The following is a 19636-nucleotide window of genomic DNA, read 5'->3' on the forward strand; positions in this document are numbered from 1 at the left end:
AAGAGCATAATGCCTGGGACAGAAGTTGACAGGAAGATTGGTTACACATGGATTTAGCTTTCAAATAACATAACAGACAATTAGCAAATTGACAGCAAAGAATATTTTTGCTTTCCTTTATAATCCTAGCATATAAGAGAGTACTTTGCACAGAATGAGGGGTTATGCAACTACTGAACGTGTAAATACATAAATAAATGTATCAGTGAATGAATGAATGAACTATTATAACTTAGTTTACATATCTATTTAAACAGGCTGTTATGAAATTTTATAGACGAGAGGTTAATTGAAGTCTGAGGATCAGAGATTTGCTGGAGAATTTAAATCATAAATCTCATGAAACATCTCTACCAGAAAAAAACCCACAGAAAACTCTTTGATACATCTGGTTCTCTGCTACCTACAACTGGTATAATTTTGTCCTACAGTAAAAGTATAAAAGCATTCTATATGATCCCATTTTAATTTCTTTTTATGTGACTCCACTTTTTCTTCATCTATCCCTTACTAGTAAAATATTGATTACCCACATCCACCAGACATTCAGGATTGGAAAATAAAGGAAGTAAAATTCTGATTATTTATTCCATTAGCGGGTATCTCTGGTAGAAGTTCCAGGAGCAAAATTTAAAGTGAGTTCCTGGTATACCTGTCTAACTCAATTACTTATACTTTCCTTTTCTGTTATTACTTATAATCATTGAGATTAAGTAATGATACAGCTGAAGTGTATTTATAGAAACAGAAAGATATATATATTATATATACATTTTATAATTTAGGGTATATGTACCATATGAAAGGATAGAGACACTGTAAACAACCTTTTGATTATGTGTACGCATGTTGATATGCACTTGAACAAAATGCAGGTCTCTGGATAGAGCATAGCAGATAAGAAGTATCATAAAAACTTTTCTCAGTGTCTTTATGCAGTAGAACAAAATGTTAACACTCCTGTGTTCAGCCCATATCAACAAAACTTTACACTGTCTATGGTGAACCTGAAATTTCTCTTTGAAAGCAGTGAAATGTGAAACATGGGTGTGCTCAGAAAAAGAAAGTTACTTCATATTTTTCTCATGGGTTTTCCTGATAATAATTGCCTGTGTTTTCCCATTTACCCTCAGCTTTGTCAGAGACCCTTCAGCACTTCCATAGAGCCATCCCACTAGAGGTCACAGATCACCAAAACCCTACAGAAACAGGAAATCGAACTTCCTGAGCACACTACAAAACACAGAAACCTGTTTCCTCTACACATCTCAAATTGGCAAAGCTTGGTCTTAGCAGATTCAGTGTGGAAGCAGCTATCAAAAAGGCCACACGCATTTTGTCCCCAAATTTCACATGAGTTACCTTGCTTCAAACTACTGAGATGAAGGGGGCAAGATTATTTGTCCTGCTTTCTAGTTTATGGAGTGGGGGCATTGGCCTTAACAACAGTAAGCATTCTTGGACTATACCTGAGGATGGGAACTCTCAGAAGACTATGACCTCTGCTTCAGTTCCTCCAAATAAAATACAAAGTTTGCAAATACTGCCAACCACTTGGGTCATGTCAGCGGAGATAGCTACAGCTCCAGAGGCAAGAACTTCTGAAGAGAGTCTTCTTCAATCAACACTGCCTCCCTCAGAGACAAGTGCACCTGCTGAGGGTGTGAGAAACCAAACTCCCACATCCATAGAGAGAGCAGAAGGAGTGGTCAAGTTGCAGAATCTTACCCTCCCAACCAAAGCTAACATCGAGTTCAATCCTGGAGCAGAACCAGTGGTCCTTTCCAATTCCACACTGAAATTTCTTCAGAGCTTTGCCAGAAAGTCAAATGAACAAGCAACTTCTCTAAATGCAGTTGGAGGTGTTGGAGGCACTGGAGGCGTCGGAAATCGAGCCCCACGGGAAACATACCTCAGCCGGGGTGACAGCAGTCCCAGCCAAAGAACTGACTACCAAAAATCAAGTTTCGAAACAACTAGAGGAAAGTAAGGAATCTTCTTTTCTTTTTGTTCTTTCTCTGTCTAGCAGGTCTAGAAGATTGCGAGTGAAATTTACCTCACTCCCAGAAAATTATTTCAAATTCAGGATGAAATTGGATCATATTTATAATTTCGCCATTTCAGTTAGATAAAGTTATTTATTGTTAGTTTACCTAATAGGGAAAAATGAACAAATAAAATGCAGCAATTTTGTTTTAACTAAAATAATCATTCACTTTTCTATTCACTTATAGAGGTGGTTTTACTTTAGAATAGTCATTGCCAAGCAAAGTAGCACCACGGTGGCTGTTAGTTTAATTCAAGGATATGTTGATTGTGTTCCCAACCATTCCCACAATATGAAAGAGAAAAATAAATAAATAAATAAAATTGGGGCATGAACAGATTTGAGAATTGGAATAGCAGTATTATAAAAAGTAACAGTTGTTAAAGATGGAACCAAGCACACCAAAGGTGCAATCCTGGCTTCAGTATGTCTAGTTCCATGATTTTGAGCAACTGAATTGATCTCTGTGAACCTCGGTTTCTTCATACAGAAACTACAGATTTAATACAAGGAATGTCAATAAAAATAAAACTTTGCAGGGCTCTCGTTCAGATACAAATGAATGAAATGTGCTTAGGTGCGCGATCCTCACAGAATAGGTGCTCAAGAACTTAAATTTTGATAGTACTGTTTTATTATTTGAGTTGTGTTGCCATCATGAATGTGATGACTCAGAAAATCTACTTTTCAGATTAATTTTAATTTTAAGTTAGAGCAATTTGAAAGGTTGAAATAAAATAAAAGAAATTTAAAGGAGCATTGTTAAAGAGGGTTTTCAAAAGAAGTGATAGTCAAATCAAAATAAACAAAGAAAAATTATCTGGGTGGGTCAATATTTTATTCATTTAAGGCTCAAAGTTATCTGTATGTTTAGAATACTAGAAGTTTAGTGTTATAAAACTAAACTTACAAATAGTTTTTACATGTAATAAAACAAAGTCAAGACACCAGACATGTCTTGGGAGCAAAATGGGGTTAAACATCTTACTAATATAAAATAAAATAAAAGTTAAAAATAGAAGTTGACACACCTGCTATGTGAAAGGCATTTGGTTAAAGCTGTTGCTGATATAAAGGTGAGAAGAAGAGAGACACTGGTAAGAATACAAGCTGATTAATTTACTTATTTCTGTATTATTTATTATTCAAGTCTATTTTTCAATATATTTCAAAAGTTACAGAATTTTTTAAAATATATAAGTAAATCTGATTGTAACTAAAAAAGTATTCACATAGTGGACTTTGGAAAAATGCCAGCTTACTGTAAAACAAATAGTACAGATTACAAAATGTTCATTTTGGGACAAGTAGATTTGCCATTAAAAAACATTTAACGGACATGTATTAATCTTTCTCATTTTGGGGGACAAGAGGATTTTGTCTATTAAATAATAATCAGAAATGTCATTTATTGAGAGCTTTTTCTAAATCACTTGAGTGCATCATCTCTGTTAATCATATTTTATTAGAGGCTGTAATTAAATTTTTAAAAATTAGTTACAATAAAACTCTTGGACATTCATGGGAAACGATTGTGAGCTTTTCAGAGATGCTATAGCTAATAATTTTTTTTTTTTTTTTTTTGAGATAGAGTCTTGCTCTGTTGCCAGGTTGGAGTGCAGTGGCACAGCTTGGCTCACTGCAACCTTCGACTCCCAGGTTCAAGTGATTCTCCTGCCTCAGCCTTCTGAGTAGCTGGGACTACAGGTGGCGCACCACCACGCCAGGCTAATTTTTGTATTTTTAGTAGAGATGGGGTTTCACCATGTTGGCCAGGATGGTCTTGATCTCTTGACCTTTTGATCCACCCGCCTCAGCCTCCCAAAGTGCTGGGATTAGAGGCGTGAGCCATCGCACTCAGCCAGAAATTTTTAATAGAAAGGGAAGTATAATAAACAGAACAAAGAGACAATTCAAGTTAAAATAGCATTTAAATGTTATATACCATATAGAAAGTGGCATACAGCTCTGTCATAATTAGAACTAGTAACTAGTAGTTTGATCAATACTAGTTTTTAAATAAATACTAGTTGTTTTATCCAAGGTCCTTGCTTTCAAAGGTTGGGAACGCTTGTTTATTTGATGATTATTTATAATTTGCCCATCATGTGCCAGCACTGTGCTAGGTTTTGGGACACACAGAATTTAAAAAATAACAATAATTCCTGCCTCTAAGGAATATTCCCTATAAAAAGTAAACACTAACATACCTATCAGACTTCAAAAAATTTGAATATGCTCTATGAGAAAACAATATTAAAGGTATAACTTGCTGAACAGAACTTTATTCTATGACTTTTCCAACAAAAGTGTTCTTAAATTCTTTCTATAGAAAAGTACCAACTCCATGTAGGGATTCTGCTGTTTGAGGTCCTGGAGAGCTTGAGGTTTTCTTTTAGTAATCCTTTCCATTACCAAGATTCCTTACTCATTAAGCCATTCAAATGACAATGGCATTAGAGAAAACCTAGGTCCTTCGCTTAAGGACCTAGGATGCAAACCCTTGATAAGGTCAAAAGAAGTCTTTCAAATTTTCATTTGATTGGCAAATAATAATAATAGTAGTAGCAAACACGTACATGGCATCTGTTCCTAGTACTCTACTATTGTGAGTGAATATATTCACTCATTTAATCATTACTATAACTCCATAAAGATGAGGAAGATTCTATCATTATTTCTTTACAGAGGGATTAAGTAGCTTACCTAAGGTCATTTAGCTAACAAATCTCGGGGCAAAGATTCAAACCCAAGCTGGCTGGCTTTAGATTCATTGCTGTCAGCTCCTACATTACACTCCCTTGGCAGGTACAGTCTCTTATCACAAGTGGGAGGATAAGCGTGACCAGTTCACTTCCCAGCTCATGAGGCTTCATAGGCTATTGGTTGCCTCCAGATTACAATCTAGATTTGTCACCCAGTTAGTCACATGATGCCATCCTAGATCTGCCTCCTGCCTACCTCCCCAACCTCATCTTCCGCCACTTCCTTCCTATTCAAATAAGTAGTTCTCTGGTCCAATATATGCTGTTTGTTAAACCCACGTTTTTTCCCTGTCTGCCCCTCTGACTAACAATGGTTCTCTTTTGCCATAATTGTCTCCTTTCCCACCTAATAATAACTGCAGGAAGCCTCAGGTGAAGTTAGGTGGCCTTTCTAACTGCTCCTACAGGTCTCTTTGAATTCCCCTATTCACTGCACTTACAACACTGCATAATAATCATAATGAATTTTTAGTGTCTTTGCATACAGGGACTTATTTTCAGAGCTAGCAAAGTCTCTGGTTTATAGCAGGTACACAATCAATATTTAATCATACTGAATGTGAAATATGAGCATCAATATGTGAATATAAAGAAGAAAGCTTCCCAAGTAAATATTTGCATTTGTTTATGAAAAAAACCTGGTTGATTTAGAATAAACATATTTTTTTTCTACCATTCTTGGAATTTTATAATAATTCTTAGTAAAAGGAGTATTTGTGTTTATTACAGGTTCTTTTCTAGATTATTCAGGATTACTCTGGCACATTTTTGTTTCATCTTGTAGCTCTTTTTTTTTTTTTTTAGCATTGCAGGAACTCCTGGCTACAATAGCCCTGTGGTTTCCTGTCTGGCAGAGTGGGTATTAGTCAATGACCAAGCACTTTGAAATAGGAAGGATGGAAATAAGAAATTAGGATTAGTGTATTTATATGTTGAACAAATATTTGTTGAATACCTTATCTGTCCCCAGCACTGTGGTTGTGCTGGGAGTAAAACAATGAACAAGAACTCCTACATGTCCTGCCTTATGGAACCAACAGCCCAGTGGCAGAGGTGAGAGGAGGAATAACGGTGAATCACAAATGCTGATTCTGAATGAAGCTTAAGAAATTGTAGTATATAACAGGGGAATGGTCTACCCATTGTGAATGGGGTCAGTAAACCTTGCCTGAGAGGATAATAGTGAAATTAGGTAACGATACAATTCAACTGCCTGCTTTTCTCACAATTCCCAACCCCTGTACCCATGTATCTTAATTTTTACCAAATCAGTGAATGGCTAGTTCCGTAACTAGAAACCTTGGATAGATCTTTGGAATTTTTCTCTCCCCGCTGGTTTTTATCTAATCTATCAAAAAGTCTTGTTACACCTCTAATAGATCCCAAATACCTTAGCTTCTCTCCATCTTCTAGTTGCCATTATTCACCACTAGTGTTCTAACTGGTCCACTTCTTTCCACCCTTGTTTACCATAATCCATGATCCACACAAGGGAGGAATCTTTTGAACATTTAAGTCAGATTAATGCATTTCACTGGATGTAAGACTTCATTATTGTAAGTGACACATTATTTTAGGTACTAATCAGAAAGAAAAGTATGACATCATACTTGCTTACTTTGAATTTTTAGTTTTGTCTTTCAGACTTTGAGATTTTGGACACATATCACTTTTGCAAACTTAAGAAGAAAATGTAAATGAAACTGGTAAAGTATTTCTAAGGCAATAGCAACAACTGCTGTCTGACCACTTGTGACTGAAAAATGCCGTTGATTTCAAGACACATTCTTGATTTCAAAAACGTGTGTCTTAAAATCTGTGAAATTTGATCTTTCATTCATTGTCACACTTGAAGCTCACTGCACTTCCTTTCCTCCAGCCACGCTGGCTTCCCTTCTGTTTATTGAACATGTCAAGTTAATATAAATCTCAAGGGAAACTTTTTTTGTTCTTGCTGGAATGCTCTTTCTGCACCTTTTATAATGAAGGACTCTTGCACCTCCAGCTTTAATGTCACCTCCTCAAAAAGACCTTCTCTGACCCAATAACTATCCTCTCACTTGCCATTCCTTATTTTGTCACCCTTATTTTTTGTTTGTAGGAATTATTTGAAATTATTCTATTTATATAGACAACAGTGTATTTTATGTATTTCCGCAATACATCCAATGAAAACAGGGACCTTGCCTGTCTTATTACTACTCTATTTGCTGCCTAGAACAGTGCCAGGCACATAGAAAGAGCTCAATAAAACTCTGTAAAATCATGGATGATTAGATGGGTTTGGCATCCAGAGGGGAGATCAAGGCTAGAGATATAAATTTGGCAAAGCATTGGTGTATAGAAATGTATTAAGTCATGAATGTGGATGATGCTGAAAGAAAGAAGGAACTAGAATTATGAATAGAGAATCTCTAATATTTGATTAATTGATAGTGGTGGATGCCAGCAATACAGCCTTAAATGGGGTGACCAGAGAAGTTAGGAAGGAAACTATAAAAGTGTGGTGTCATAGAGCAAAGGAAGAAAATATTTTAAGAAGGAGGTAAGTGATCAACAGTGTGAAATGCTGCTGAAAAAGACAAAGTGAGGACTGAAAAATAGTCAGTATTTCAGTGACATGGAACTGATAAATAGTTGAGTGAGCACCGTGCTCTGGCCTGAGAATATTGAGGTATGAAGGAAGGCAAAAAAGAGCCATTAAAACCAACTCAATTAAGGAGGGCTTTTATGAAAAAAAAAAAAAATGGAGAAAGTGGTCAGAAGCCAAGGCTGGTCCAAACAGTTATTTATTTTTTGTGTTTGTTTCTTATTATATTTTATTTTATATACAGAGGGGTCATACATATGTTAACATATTAATGAGAAGGGTCAGAGGAAGGTAAAATTTGAATATGCAGAAAAAACAGGAGGATTTTTTTTTCTGAGTTTAATGACAAATTTGAAAATTATTTTAAAATTACAAAAATTAACCATTAAATTAATTCTACTGTCTATCATAATAGACATTTTTTTCTGCTCATTTTGTGTGAATTATGAACAGGTTTTAGAAGTGAATTATCTGATCAGCTAAATTTCTGTGTTGTTTGCAAAGTTATTATTAGGGCTAATAACATCCAAAATGGGTAATTTTTACATGCTGTAAAATTCTAAAGAGAAACCATTATACTAAAGGGTATTTTCTTATATCTTTGTGAAATAGACGTCTCTATTACATTACCGCCAGTGAAATAAACACTATATAAAGTATATTCTCTATCAGTTTTTACTCATTAATCGCATTCTTTATTTCATTATTTTGCTGTTTCTACGTTACTATAAATATATATTGCATTTCATATGCTAGAATTTAATGAGTGCTTATATATTCCTAATAATTAAGTGGGAACTTTTTGTATTCGCACACCTTCTGCTTTTCTGAATATAAAACTGTAATTTTAAGTTGATTATTTGAGGGTAAATGCTAAAAAAAGTCAGTTTACAGGAACTGGATTAAGCATAGAATTCTGCATCACGGGATCTGTTAGCCTGCCTTTGTGGTCTGCACGCTGGGAAAGCCTGACACCTACTGGAACAGAAACAGTTTACAATGCCCGGAGTATGCTCAAGTCACAGTTATGCGGGGAAGGGGGAAACAAAAAATAAAATTAGGTAAAATAAAACAAATTTATGAAAAAGGTTGTATTAAAGGTTGACTTTAACAATCATTACTTATAAAAAAATATACGTTATACATAGTTAATTCGATGTACCACTTTAAAAATTGAAAAATTTCACTTTAAAATTGGAAAATAGGTTGGATCCAAGTAGCAAACTCTATGCACATCTTGTGATGGGTATACATTCGGCTCGATCTCCTAAAACTTTACACTGACAATATTGTGTATAGACAGTAATTTGTGGCTGCGAGGCACTCTACAGTCATCTATCATTGAAAACTCAACTACATTCACCACATTGTTCCCACTACAGAAAGCAAATTAATTATGCCTGATGAAAATATTTTAAATGCAAAAGTTGGTACATAAGAAAGGGTTTCTTCTTAAAGTCTAACCATAAATCAAAGCATCTGAAATTCCCCATGATCTGAGTTTTGCATAATTGCTTTTCAAAAAATTATTTTAAATATCAATTTATTTATATGATTCTTTTACAAAACTGATATTTTTATCTCAGTTTGAACATTATATAAAATTCTGTAAAAGAATTAAGTATATAAAGGTACACTACAAAAAAAGAACCACAAACATAAATTATTTTGTTGTTAGGAAATAAAACAGTGATTTTCTTAAGGAAATAAGTATTGAGATGAACTTGTCTTTTGGACTGTTAGCCGAAGCTAAATATCAAATGTCTATTGCTTTATTTAAATATAAGTTATATATCATGAATCTTTTCACTAAGTGTAAATTATTTCTTCCCATTTTTATTATCTTTTTTCATGTTGTATATATTTCCCTTGAATTATTTTCTCATTTATGCCTAGTGAACTACATGCCAATTATAGTCTCTCAAATTAATAATTTGATTAAAAACTTCTCTTTTTAGCTTGATTAGAAAAAATAAAGATTTTAATAAACAGATTCTATAACACTTTGGAAGTATTTATGTTCATAACTTCTTAAGACTGTAGAGACATTCTCAATATTATTTTTTCCTGAGAGGCAAACTTCGTCATCTGAATTGCCCATAAATGATGATGATGGTCTTCTGTGTTAGCTTTATGGAAATTATTGACTTGAAACATACAAACAATTATGGTTAAGATGAAATTATCAGGTCATTAAAGAAGCAAATCGGGAGTTGTGTCTCTTTGTATCTGAGGCAAAAAAATATTGAGGCCATATTTTATATATATATTCTCTTTAAAAAAATTCCACTTAACTCTGAATCATTTAATTATTATGAGCAGTGATAGCAGCAAGTATTTTACTTTTATTAAAACATTTAGTCTCACGACAATCGTGTGAGGTAGATAATATTATTGTAGATGCTTTGTAGATGAGGAAGTCACCTTTGCCAGACAAAGTCATGGCTATAAATTGTGGAGTCAAGATCTAAAAGCAGATAGCCTGGCTCTAGCATCCAACTATGTTATGGGAAATTTTTCTTTATTTTCTTTTGCTTATGCAGGTGTGCCCACTGCCCCCACCCCTCACCCTTGCCTAATTCAGGAATAAAAACAAACAAACAAAAAACTCTAGGCACAGCAATACACTCTCTTCTTTGTTCGCCCCTATGTGTGGAGTTAAAAGAATAAAAATCTTGTCCAGCAGGCAGACCTTCATCATCAGAAATGACTTTCTAATTCTGACCTAGGAGGTGAAAAAAGGCATGTATTGATGACGGCTCTGATGTTGCCAGAAATGCCTCATTTCCCTCCTCCTTCCTTCTTTTCCCCTTTCCTGTTCTTTTGTCCTATTTTTTCATCCTTTGCGCTATTTCTTACTTTTTCTTCTTCAACTCTCTCTGATTTTGACAAGAGATATGCAAAATTATTATTTATCACTTTGTATGGCATTTTTTCAGTATGTATTTATTTTTATTGTGGTAAATATACATTAAAAATTTATATCCGTCTTTAAACGTACAATTCTGTGGCTTTAAGTATGTTCACATTGTTTTGCAGTCATCACTACCATCTATTTCCAGAACATTTTCATCTTCCCAAACTGAATCTCTGTACCCATTAAATAATAACTTCCCATTGCAGCCTCCTCACTGTCCCTGGCAATCACCGTTCTATTTTCTGTCTCCATGAATTTAACCACTTAAGTACATCATATAAGTGAAACTGTACAATATTTGTCCTTTTGTGTCTTGTTTATTTTCACTTAGCATAGTGTTTTCAAGGTTCTTCCTTTTCAAAGGTTGAATAATACCCCATTTAGAGTGTGTGTGTGTGTGTGTGTGTGTGTGTGTGTGTGTGTGTGTGATTTTCTTTTCCCACTCATTTGTCAATGGACACTAGAGTTGCCTCTACCTTTCTGTTATTGTGATACATGATATTTTAACGATGTTCTCAAATTAGGGTAGTGTGCTAGGGAGAACACGTACTCTGACTAGTAGTGCTATCTAAAATCTGTTCTACTTTTATTGACTTAGGACACATAATTTTCCTCAGGGACTTAATAATTGAACTGTTAAACCAAATGAGGCTTCAGTTGAATTTTTTCCTTGATTATTGACACCAATAAAAATAGGTTTGTTAAGGTATAGTTGCCTTTAAAATTCTATTTTCCTCTTTAAACAATTTTTTACTAAGTGATATTTTTTAAAAAGAGAGAGAGGGGGAATTATCCACATATGTCAGACTTACAGAGTCCAGAATAAAATGAGCAGGTTTGATTTGTAAAAAGCAGTAAATACTTATTTAAAAATACAAGACTAACTTTTATATATTTAGCATATGTTTGTCTCACTTATCATTGAATTGGGTGAGGATTTTATCCCTATGGACTTCCGGAGTTTAGTGTAAAATGATGTACAACACTATTATTTCATAATTTTGCCATTAGTAATGGTCAAACAGTTAAGTTTTGTTTGGATGTACTTCCATGCAATAATAATCTTATAATTAAGACAATAGTATTTTTCATGAGGTAAATTAGGAATAATATGAATAAGTTATTCTCTTATGAGGGATTAATATTGTTCTCTCTAAATTAAGTCCCACCAGAGACTTAGTTCTTCCCCTGAGGCATTTATGAATCCATTAATGTATGCATATGTTGTCATTTGCAAATTGTAGTCATCTTTAAGTACAAGGTAAAGAAATGGACATTTGAGATCTTATACTTTCTCAAGTCAGAGAGGTATGGGTGGGTTTGTGATCTTACACTTTCTCAAGTCAGAAAGGCATGGGTGGGTATTAAGTGAGGTGTGAGGGCTTATTACTAGAGTCACCTGATAATCCTATTTCTTTGAGAGAATGTTAATTTTCAGAAGCAGTATGTCTGTCTTGTCCTATTTTGTTTTCCTCTTGTTCTCCTTTAAATCTCTACGTTCAAGGGGATGATGGGAAACAAAGGTCGTTCAATCCATAAAGTCTCCCCCAGACACAAAATCTTCTCCAGCTTCTCAAAGAAAATTATATACCATTGGCTTGGTTTATGGTGGTGATTATTGGCTTACCTTGACTTCTAATGAACATCCTTAGGACTTGGTATTTTCATACTATTTTGTCTGTTAAAGCCACAGTTTATTAACATGAAAGTTTAAGTAGCTTCTTTTGAATTAGATGACAAGCAATCTATTCATCTGGGTTCTAAGGACTAGTATAACTGAATAATGTTAATTCTTAGATTATCCCTTTATTTCTTGGGAAAATATTCTGTGTGGTCATTATTTAAAGCCATCTTCTTTGCTTCAGTCCCCTCTCACTCAGTTCAGGATAAGAACTGGTATGACTGGGCCATTATTTAGTCAATTAATGGAAGTTTTTTACATTAGTCTTTTCACTAGTTTCCTGAAAGATTTGGTTTCTAAAATGTCAAAATCAAAAATACAATAAACTGTTTGTTTATGATGCCTTCTCTTAGTTCATTATCCACAAGTCTTTGAGTTTTATGAATCATAATAGAATCCTTTCCCCTCTCTACTTTATATGTTCAACAAGCTAGGCCTTTGCTCATAACCAAAGATGTCTGCTTTTCCCTAGAACAAACCTTTTACCTATTAACTTGAAAAATCCAAAGAATCAATACAAGCTTTTTTTCAGTACATGTTGCTGCACAAAAGCAACAGAGTTATTACCCTGAAAGAGAATCCCAAATGTGGTCTGCTGGATGGAGGGTTATGACCCCCTGGAAAACTAAATACTTCAAAGTAACTGCTCACCGTCCACCATAATCTGTCTATGGTGTACAAAGGTACAAAGGATTACTAGGTTTAAGCAAAATGCTTGTCTGGGCTCATTGCATTTTCCTTTAAACTGCCCATCACCATTTTGCCATGCTTAATTTTCTGTTTTTAAACCTACATTTTCAGATAATTTGGTTTTAAAATTATATTTACATTTTTAACATCCCTTAATGAGCTTATTTCATTGGTAGCGTAAACCTAATTACAAGTCACACCAGGGGCTCTTTTGCTGTGGATTGTTCTTCCAATTTATACTGGATCAAAGATTGCTGGGCCATGAGCAGTCTGCTGATCTGCTTCTTTGCCTCCTCAACTATTTTAGTCATGAGATTGTTTTAATATTTAGGATTTGAAAAGGCCTCTACCAGGTGACACTATCATTTTGCCTCACAGGGAATTAATATATTTTTTGTTTTCAAAGCCCTGAGCATGCAGTGATGGCGATCCTTGTGTTGTTTCTGGCCCACACTCCCTCCTCCACAGTCATTCAGAGAATGTTCATGTGACAATTTAATTGTGCTTCTGTTGAAGTTAGTCAGTCTCGGTAATTAGGATCTTCATTGCATTTGCATGAGGAATCTAGTTAATTTTTTAAAGATCCCTTTATTGTGGTCATCTCAATTTCAAATCGTTTTATTTTTATTTCTTACTTTTTCCAGTTCTTTGTTTTACATTATTTTTGCCTCAGTTGTTACCAGTGATTTAACAACATGTGCCAGCGTGTTTTCTTACTTCTTTGAGGCGCCTGAAATTTTAAACATCGCATTCAAAAGAACACAATAAGTTCTATGGAGCTCAATTTATCTGCCTTAGATGAATGACAATGTGGAATGATTAAAGCAAGCAATTAACATATCTTTTTTTTTCTTTTTATGTGTTGTTTTCTGGAATTTGTGTATGATGTACTTAAGCGGGGTTTTACTATGTGTTTATCCTCCTGGAATTCATTGAGCTTCTTAGATATGAGGGTTGATTTTTTTTTTTTTTTTTTTAAAACACATTTAGAAAACTTTCCTTTTTTTTCTTCACATGTTTATTCTGGCCGATCTTAGAACCACTTCAGTTTTGCTCATTTATGTTTTTGAATTTTTTCTCTGTACTTCAGTTTGGCCGGTTTCTATTCCTTGTCTTCGAGTTTATTGGTCTTACTTTCCAAAGTGTCCAGACTTCAGTTAAGCACATCCAGTCCATTTTTAATTCATATGTTATATACTTCTCATTCTATTTAATGGTTAATTGTTTTAAAGTCATGGGTTGCTAATTCCAACATCTATGTCACCCTTGTTTTTTTTTTTTTTTTTTTCTATTTACTGGATTTTTACTCCATATACTGGTCCTATTTTGCTGCTTTTTCTCATATTTCATTTTGTTTGCTTTTCATGCTGGGCACTGTGGATGCTATGTTATCAGTGTCTGGATTTTATTGTTTGCAAGCACAAAATAGTATTCAGTCCAAGATTCAAGGGCACCCCTATATTGACTTTTAAAATGATATTTCTCTCTGTCCCCCTCATTTTATTAATCTTTGCCACACTTTTTAACCACCCTAGTATCCCCAAACTCAGATCTCCATTTTCTTTACTTGGTGTCTTTTCTGGAATCCATCCTTCTGTGATGCAGTTTGAAAATTGTTCCCAGGCACAAAACTAGATTGAATGTGGAGCTAACATCACATATTGTCCCTCAAGCATCATATCACTGCATTGTCTACTGCCCAACATCTGAAAACTGTTGCTTTATACATCTTGTCCAGATTTATAATTTTTTCCATAAAAAGGTAAATCTGATAGTTTATATAGCCAGGGACAAAATTCTCTGAAATTTATGTTTTTAGTTTTTTATATGAAAAATTATAGAATAAGCTCATTTAACTCCTTATCTCAAGCTAAGACTTGTTGTGAAAATGCATAGAATTTGGAGATTAATTTCAGGAAAATTGACATATGTGCATTGGGTTTCCCATTAATTAACATGATCCATTGGCTTTTTCTTTAAAGTTTTTCAATAAAGTTTAAAATTTTTACATGTTAAATCTAACACTTCTTTTGCTGAATTTATTCTTAGGTACATTATTCTTGTTATTTTTTGCTATTGTTAATAGTGTCTTTTTGAATTTGTTGTTGGTACAGAGAAATGTAACTGATCTTAACTTTGTGATTGAATTAATATAAATTAATCTTGTATTAACTCATAAACATTTATATTTAATTACATTGCTGAATTCTCTTTTTAATTATAATAATCTGCATCTAGACCATTTTGTATTTTGTTCGGTTACAATCATATCCACTACAGCTAATAACAGTTCTTTCTCCTCTTTTTTGATTTTTAAACCATTTATTTACTTATTTACTTACGCTTTACTGCACATATTTTAAAGTGATGGACCCGGATCTGAGTTTTTTAATCTCAGTACTAATATTAATACTTGCTACAAGAGCATTCTTGCATTTTGATTTATCTTATAGCTATACTCTGCAGGTTTCTCATTTTAGCTTTGATTTATTCTTTTCTTTATTTTGTTCTTGTTAGTGTTTCCTTATAATTCCTGAGTACAGCAATGCAGTAAAAAGTTATTTTCTCTTATATTTAATTATTTTAAAGCTAAATAGCAATCTTACAAAGTTTCTGATCTATAGTATGGCAAAAATAGACGTTTGTCTGTGAAAATAATTTTGATGAAAATAATTCTTTTTGACAACAGTTTTTTTCCCTAACAATTATGATCTTCCTTAGGAATTGGTGTGCTTATGTACACACCAGGTTATCTCCTACAGTGATATTGGACAACCAGGTCACTTATGTACCAGGTGGGAGAGGACCTTGTGGCTGGACCGGTGGATCCTGTCCTCAGAGGTATGTAATATTTCTTGAAAATAGCCACTGATTTTGCACCATAATAAATTGTAGCTGGGAATATATAATGTTAGTCATCCAAGGTACATAATACATAGTAGGGTCAGGGGATGGTCGTCGCATTATGCTTCAGTAAGTGAAAATGTAGACTAATAATGTTTGCCTCATATGGTCATTTTTAGAATCATTTGAGATCATGCAATAATATATTTAGCCTAGTGCCTTGTAAGCATTCAATAAATGTTAATTCTCATGCTTATTTCTATTTTTACTATCACTATTACTTTTACTCTATATCAGGTCAACAATCCTGTCCTTTAATTGCTTATGAATTTCATGCACAATTTTGAAGATTTATTGTTTTCTCTTCATGCCAGGTCAGAGACAAGTTTATAACTTGGTTCATATTCTAAAATTAGAAGTGCTTCTAGTTACAATTATGCATGGTAAAGCACCTAAGTGAAGCTTTTCTTCTTGTATCTATTGTAATTAGCCATGTCATTTGATTATCATTAAAAAAAAAAAAAAAAAAAAAAAAAAAAAAGGCCGGGCGCGGTGGCTCAAGCCTGTAATCCCAGCACTTTGGGAGGACGAGATGGGCGGATCACTAGGTCAGGAGATCGAGACCATCCTGGCTAACACAGTGAAACCCCGTCTCTACTAAAAAATACAAAAAAATAGCCAGGCGAGGTGGTGGGTGCCTGTAGTCCCAGCTACTCCGGAGGCTGAGGCAGGAGAATGGCGTAAACCCGGGAGGCGGAGCTTGCAGTGAGCTGAGATCCGGCCACTGCACTCCAGCCTGGGCGACAGCGCGAGACTCCGTCTCAAAAAAAAAAAAAAAAAAAAAAAAAAAAAATCTGTGTTGTTGTCCTAAAAGATGGGGCTGAGTAATTGATAAATTCTCTGAATTCATGTAGTCACAGTAGCTCAGCTAGGGGTGTTTCCAAAAAGCCTGCAATAAAAACTCAAATTGTTATTCAGGCCATGATGGCTAATGTTATGCAAATTGTCATACAAATAACTCAGGCAATGAATCTGACACATGGCAATCTGGAACAGTGCACAATAAGGATACATAAAATCAAGGTGCTTCTTAGTCCCTTGAGGAATAGCTAAGGTTCATGGTCCAGAGAGCTAAGCACATCTTAGGGATTTGGGAGAGCTGAACTCTATTTCTATTTTCACCCCTTACTCCCTTTGTGACAATTTCCTTGCCAATATGAGACACAAAGAATGCATTGCTAATTCTTTAGTAATGAAAACTTGACCACAGTAGTCTCTAGCATACTGCCTTTCTGGATTCAAGGTGAGCTCTTTTTATTTATTTTTTTCTTTTATTCAAACAAACCAGAAGTATTTATTTTTATTCTCAAATCTTATTTTTTTTATGCCTTCTGAGTGGGTCCATTCATTCGCTATTTTAATACTTATGTCATAATTGCTACCTTTTCTTTTATTATGTCTGAGCTACATGCAACAGATACTCAATTTGCCAAAGCAGGAATATTGACCCCAACAATAGTTCAACTAACTGCTTGAGCCCATCCTTACAAACTCCATATAGAGTCCCTTTCCAAATTGCTTTACTTCCTACTTAGCTTTAACTATGGGATTGCAGATGATATTTCACTAGACAGAAAGATTTAGTGAAATAAATGAGGGTAAATGATTAGCATGCTTTCACAAATGGAAAGGATCTTGTAGCTCATTTTGCAACTGACAAATAGCCTCAGACATACTCGGTTACCTGTCACGTTATAGCAGAAACTGAAACCCAAGTCCCTAAAGGCCAGTCTATTATAATGTTACTGTTCCACATGTTCAGGGTTTACCCATGTGGATGACTGTTGTCTCCATATAGTTGTACATGGCAAACTCTAGGATAATAACATTGGAGGCTAGCCCACATGTCATGGGCTAAAAATCACAGCTCTACCCCTTTTAGATATGGGACTTTGAGCCAGTTATTTCATCTCTCTGTTCTTTTGGTTCCTCATCAGCAAATCAGGATAATAATAATGCCTTCATCATAAACTAATATGAAAATTAAGCAAGATAGTATGTGCCCATTTTACAGACCCATTTGATAAATAGCAACTAAATATTAAAGTCACATGGGTAAGACTAATATGGCCAAATTGCACTTATGACTTACATTTACACACACGGAGCTCACAATTTAGTAGCATTCACTAATTATGTTGATTGTTGGGTTGAACTGCTATAGTTTCCTTATTTCTCTTCTGCTGTTTTATGGTTTCATCTTAGAAATAAAAGTTCCTCATATTACATCCCTTCTCTCTCTCTGTCCTTCTCTGTCTCTCTCAGAGAAATACTATATGACAAAAATAGTAGGTAGTATAATTTCAAAACTTCGATGATAAAATTTCAATGGGAAAATGATAGTGGTTATCAAAATTTCAATTAGATCACGAATATCCAGTTGTTTCAAGTTGTTTGATACTGATCTGGAGGAAATATAGATCTTTTTAATTATAACAATATAGGAAATAATATGAAGTAGAATAAATTATCTCCATATAACTTTAAAATTGTAATAAAATATGTTTTAACATTGATTTAGCGAAAAGTATTATCAAGAGAAAAGCTATAATATCTTTAGAAAGTCAATGACAGCTATCAATTTAAAATACCAAATACCGTAACTACTACTGCTTTTTGTAATGTATTGAAAGAAACCTAAGTTAGGCAATAATATTGATGATGAATATTATGATTATAACAGCTAATACTAAATAAATGCTTGTTGTATTGTAGGCATTTCCCCAAAAACTTTACATTTATTATTCCAACTGATAATTTAATGTGAAACAAATAATTGATTTCCCCCCAACTGCTCAACTCTCTAGATCTCAGAAGATATCCAATCCTATCTACAGGATGCAACATAAAATTGTCACCTCGTTGGATTGGAGGTGTTGTCCTGGATACAGTGGGCCGAAATGTCAGCTAAGAGGTATACTCTAATATTAGTAATCACAATTCTGAACAATAAGAAACTGATTCTATTGAAGAAAAGAATAGCATTTCCCCCTTTGAACCAAGGTAAATTAACATGTAGCCAAATTCCTAGGACTGTTAACTTTCTAAGCTTTCTAACTTGGTAGCTTTTATAACACTCTGAAGTCTCATAAGCTAGTCTCTAATTTCTTCCCCCATTTTTATGTTGGAGTTATATGATGAGCAAATGGAAATCTGATGAAAGATCTTACTTATTCTTAACAACAAGCTATAGAGGCATGCCTTATTAAAATATCAGGAATGCTAATTTTCAATTTTTAAATAAAGTGTTATTAGAAGTGACTCAATTTAAAAATAAGACTACTCTCTAATTTTGTTCCAGTTCAGTTATTTGAAATAATGTGCATATGAATGAAATTTAGTATTAAAGGACATACAAAGTATGTCATGAATAATTCTCTCTTTTTCAAAATTCTAATGGAGCTATTTTTTTTTCAACCGAGGTTTTAAGGACTTTCTGGTGGCAAGGCTGATCAAACACATGGTAACCCGCTGTGGCTTAATATCCATGTGACTATTATTTTGCTTTTGGCTTTAAACAGGTTTCCTTTGAAAAATAAAATATGGCATCAGCATACATATTTTAAGTGAATGAATATTACAAGAAAGGCCATTAGCAGTGGTGGGGAATTCAATCAACAGTGTAAGAGACTGTGATTAAAAATTAATATAAGTGTGAATAAACCGTTATGACTCACATTAAGAAAAAGCAAACTATAATACAAAAGCTCTAGGAATCCTGCATTTTAGTTAGGGATATTATTTATGGTTTTACTAGCCCATACAATGAGAATCTGCAGGCAAATTTCACCATAATGCTATTTATTCTGGGTCTGGCCTGAATTTCGAAGATGTTATAAAAATTCAATTTATTTTTAGACTATAGAATGAATATGTACTGCATTTATAACCAGGCAAAATAAACTTTTAAATAAAATATAATCTATGCTGAAAATATTTGGAAATAAAGAATTTTGCATATTCTAAAAAGGCCCAAATATGGCCCTGATTTCTGATTTCCATGAAGTACACGAATATACTCACAATGGTAAAACATATTTGT

General features: G+C 34.0%; 1 protein-coding gene across 1 annotated transcript in view; it reads left to right on the top strand.

Annotated features, from left to right (window-relative positions):
- Positions 1–1300: 1300 nt before the first annotated feature.
- The window catches only part of MMRN1 (multimerin 1), a 59639-nt gene continuing 41303 nt past the window's right edge, over positions 1301–19636 (top strand). The window contains exons 1-3 of the mRNA XM_015450653.4: positions 1301–1986; positions 15412–15531; positions 18402–18508. Coding sequence (XP_015306139.3) covers positions 1382–1986; positions 15412–15531; positions 18402–18508 — 832 coding nt within the window. The 5' untranslated portion in view covers positions 1301–1381. The remainder of the gene's footprint in view (positions 1987–15411; positions 15532–18401; positions 18509–19636) is intronic.

The sequence above is a fragment of the Macaca fascicularis genome, chromosome 5 (genome assembly GCF_037993035.2).
Source record: "Macaca fascicularis isolate 582-1 chromosome 5, T2T-MFA8v1.1".
Classification (NCBI taxonomy): domain Eukaryota; kingdom Metazoa; phylum Chordata; class Mammalia; order Primates; family Cercopithecidae; genus Macaca; species Macaca fascicularis.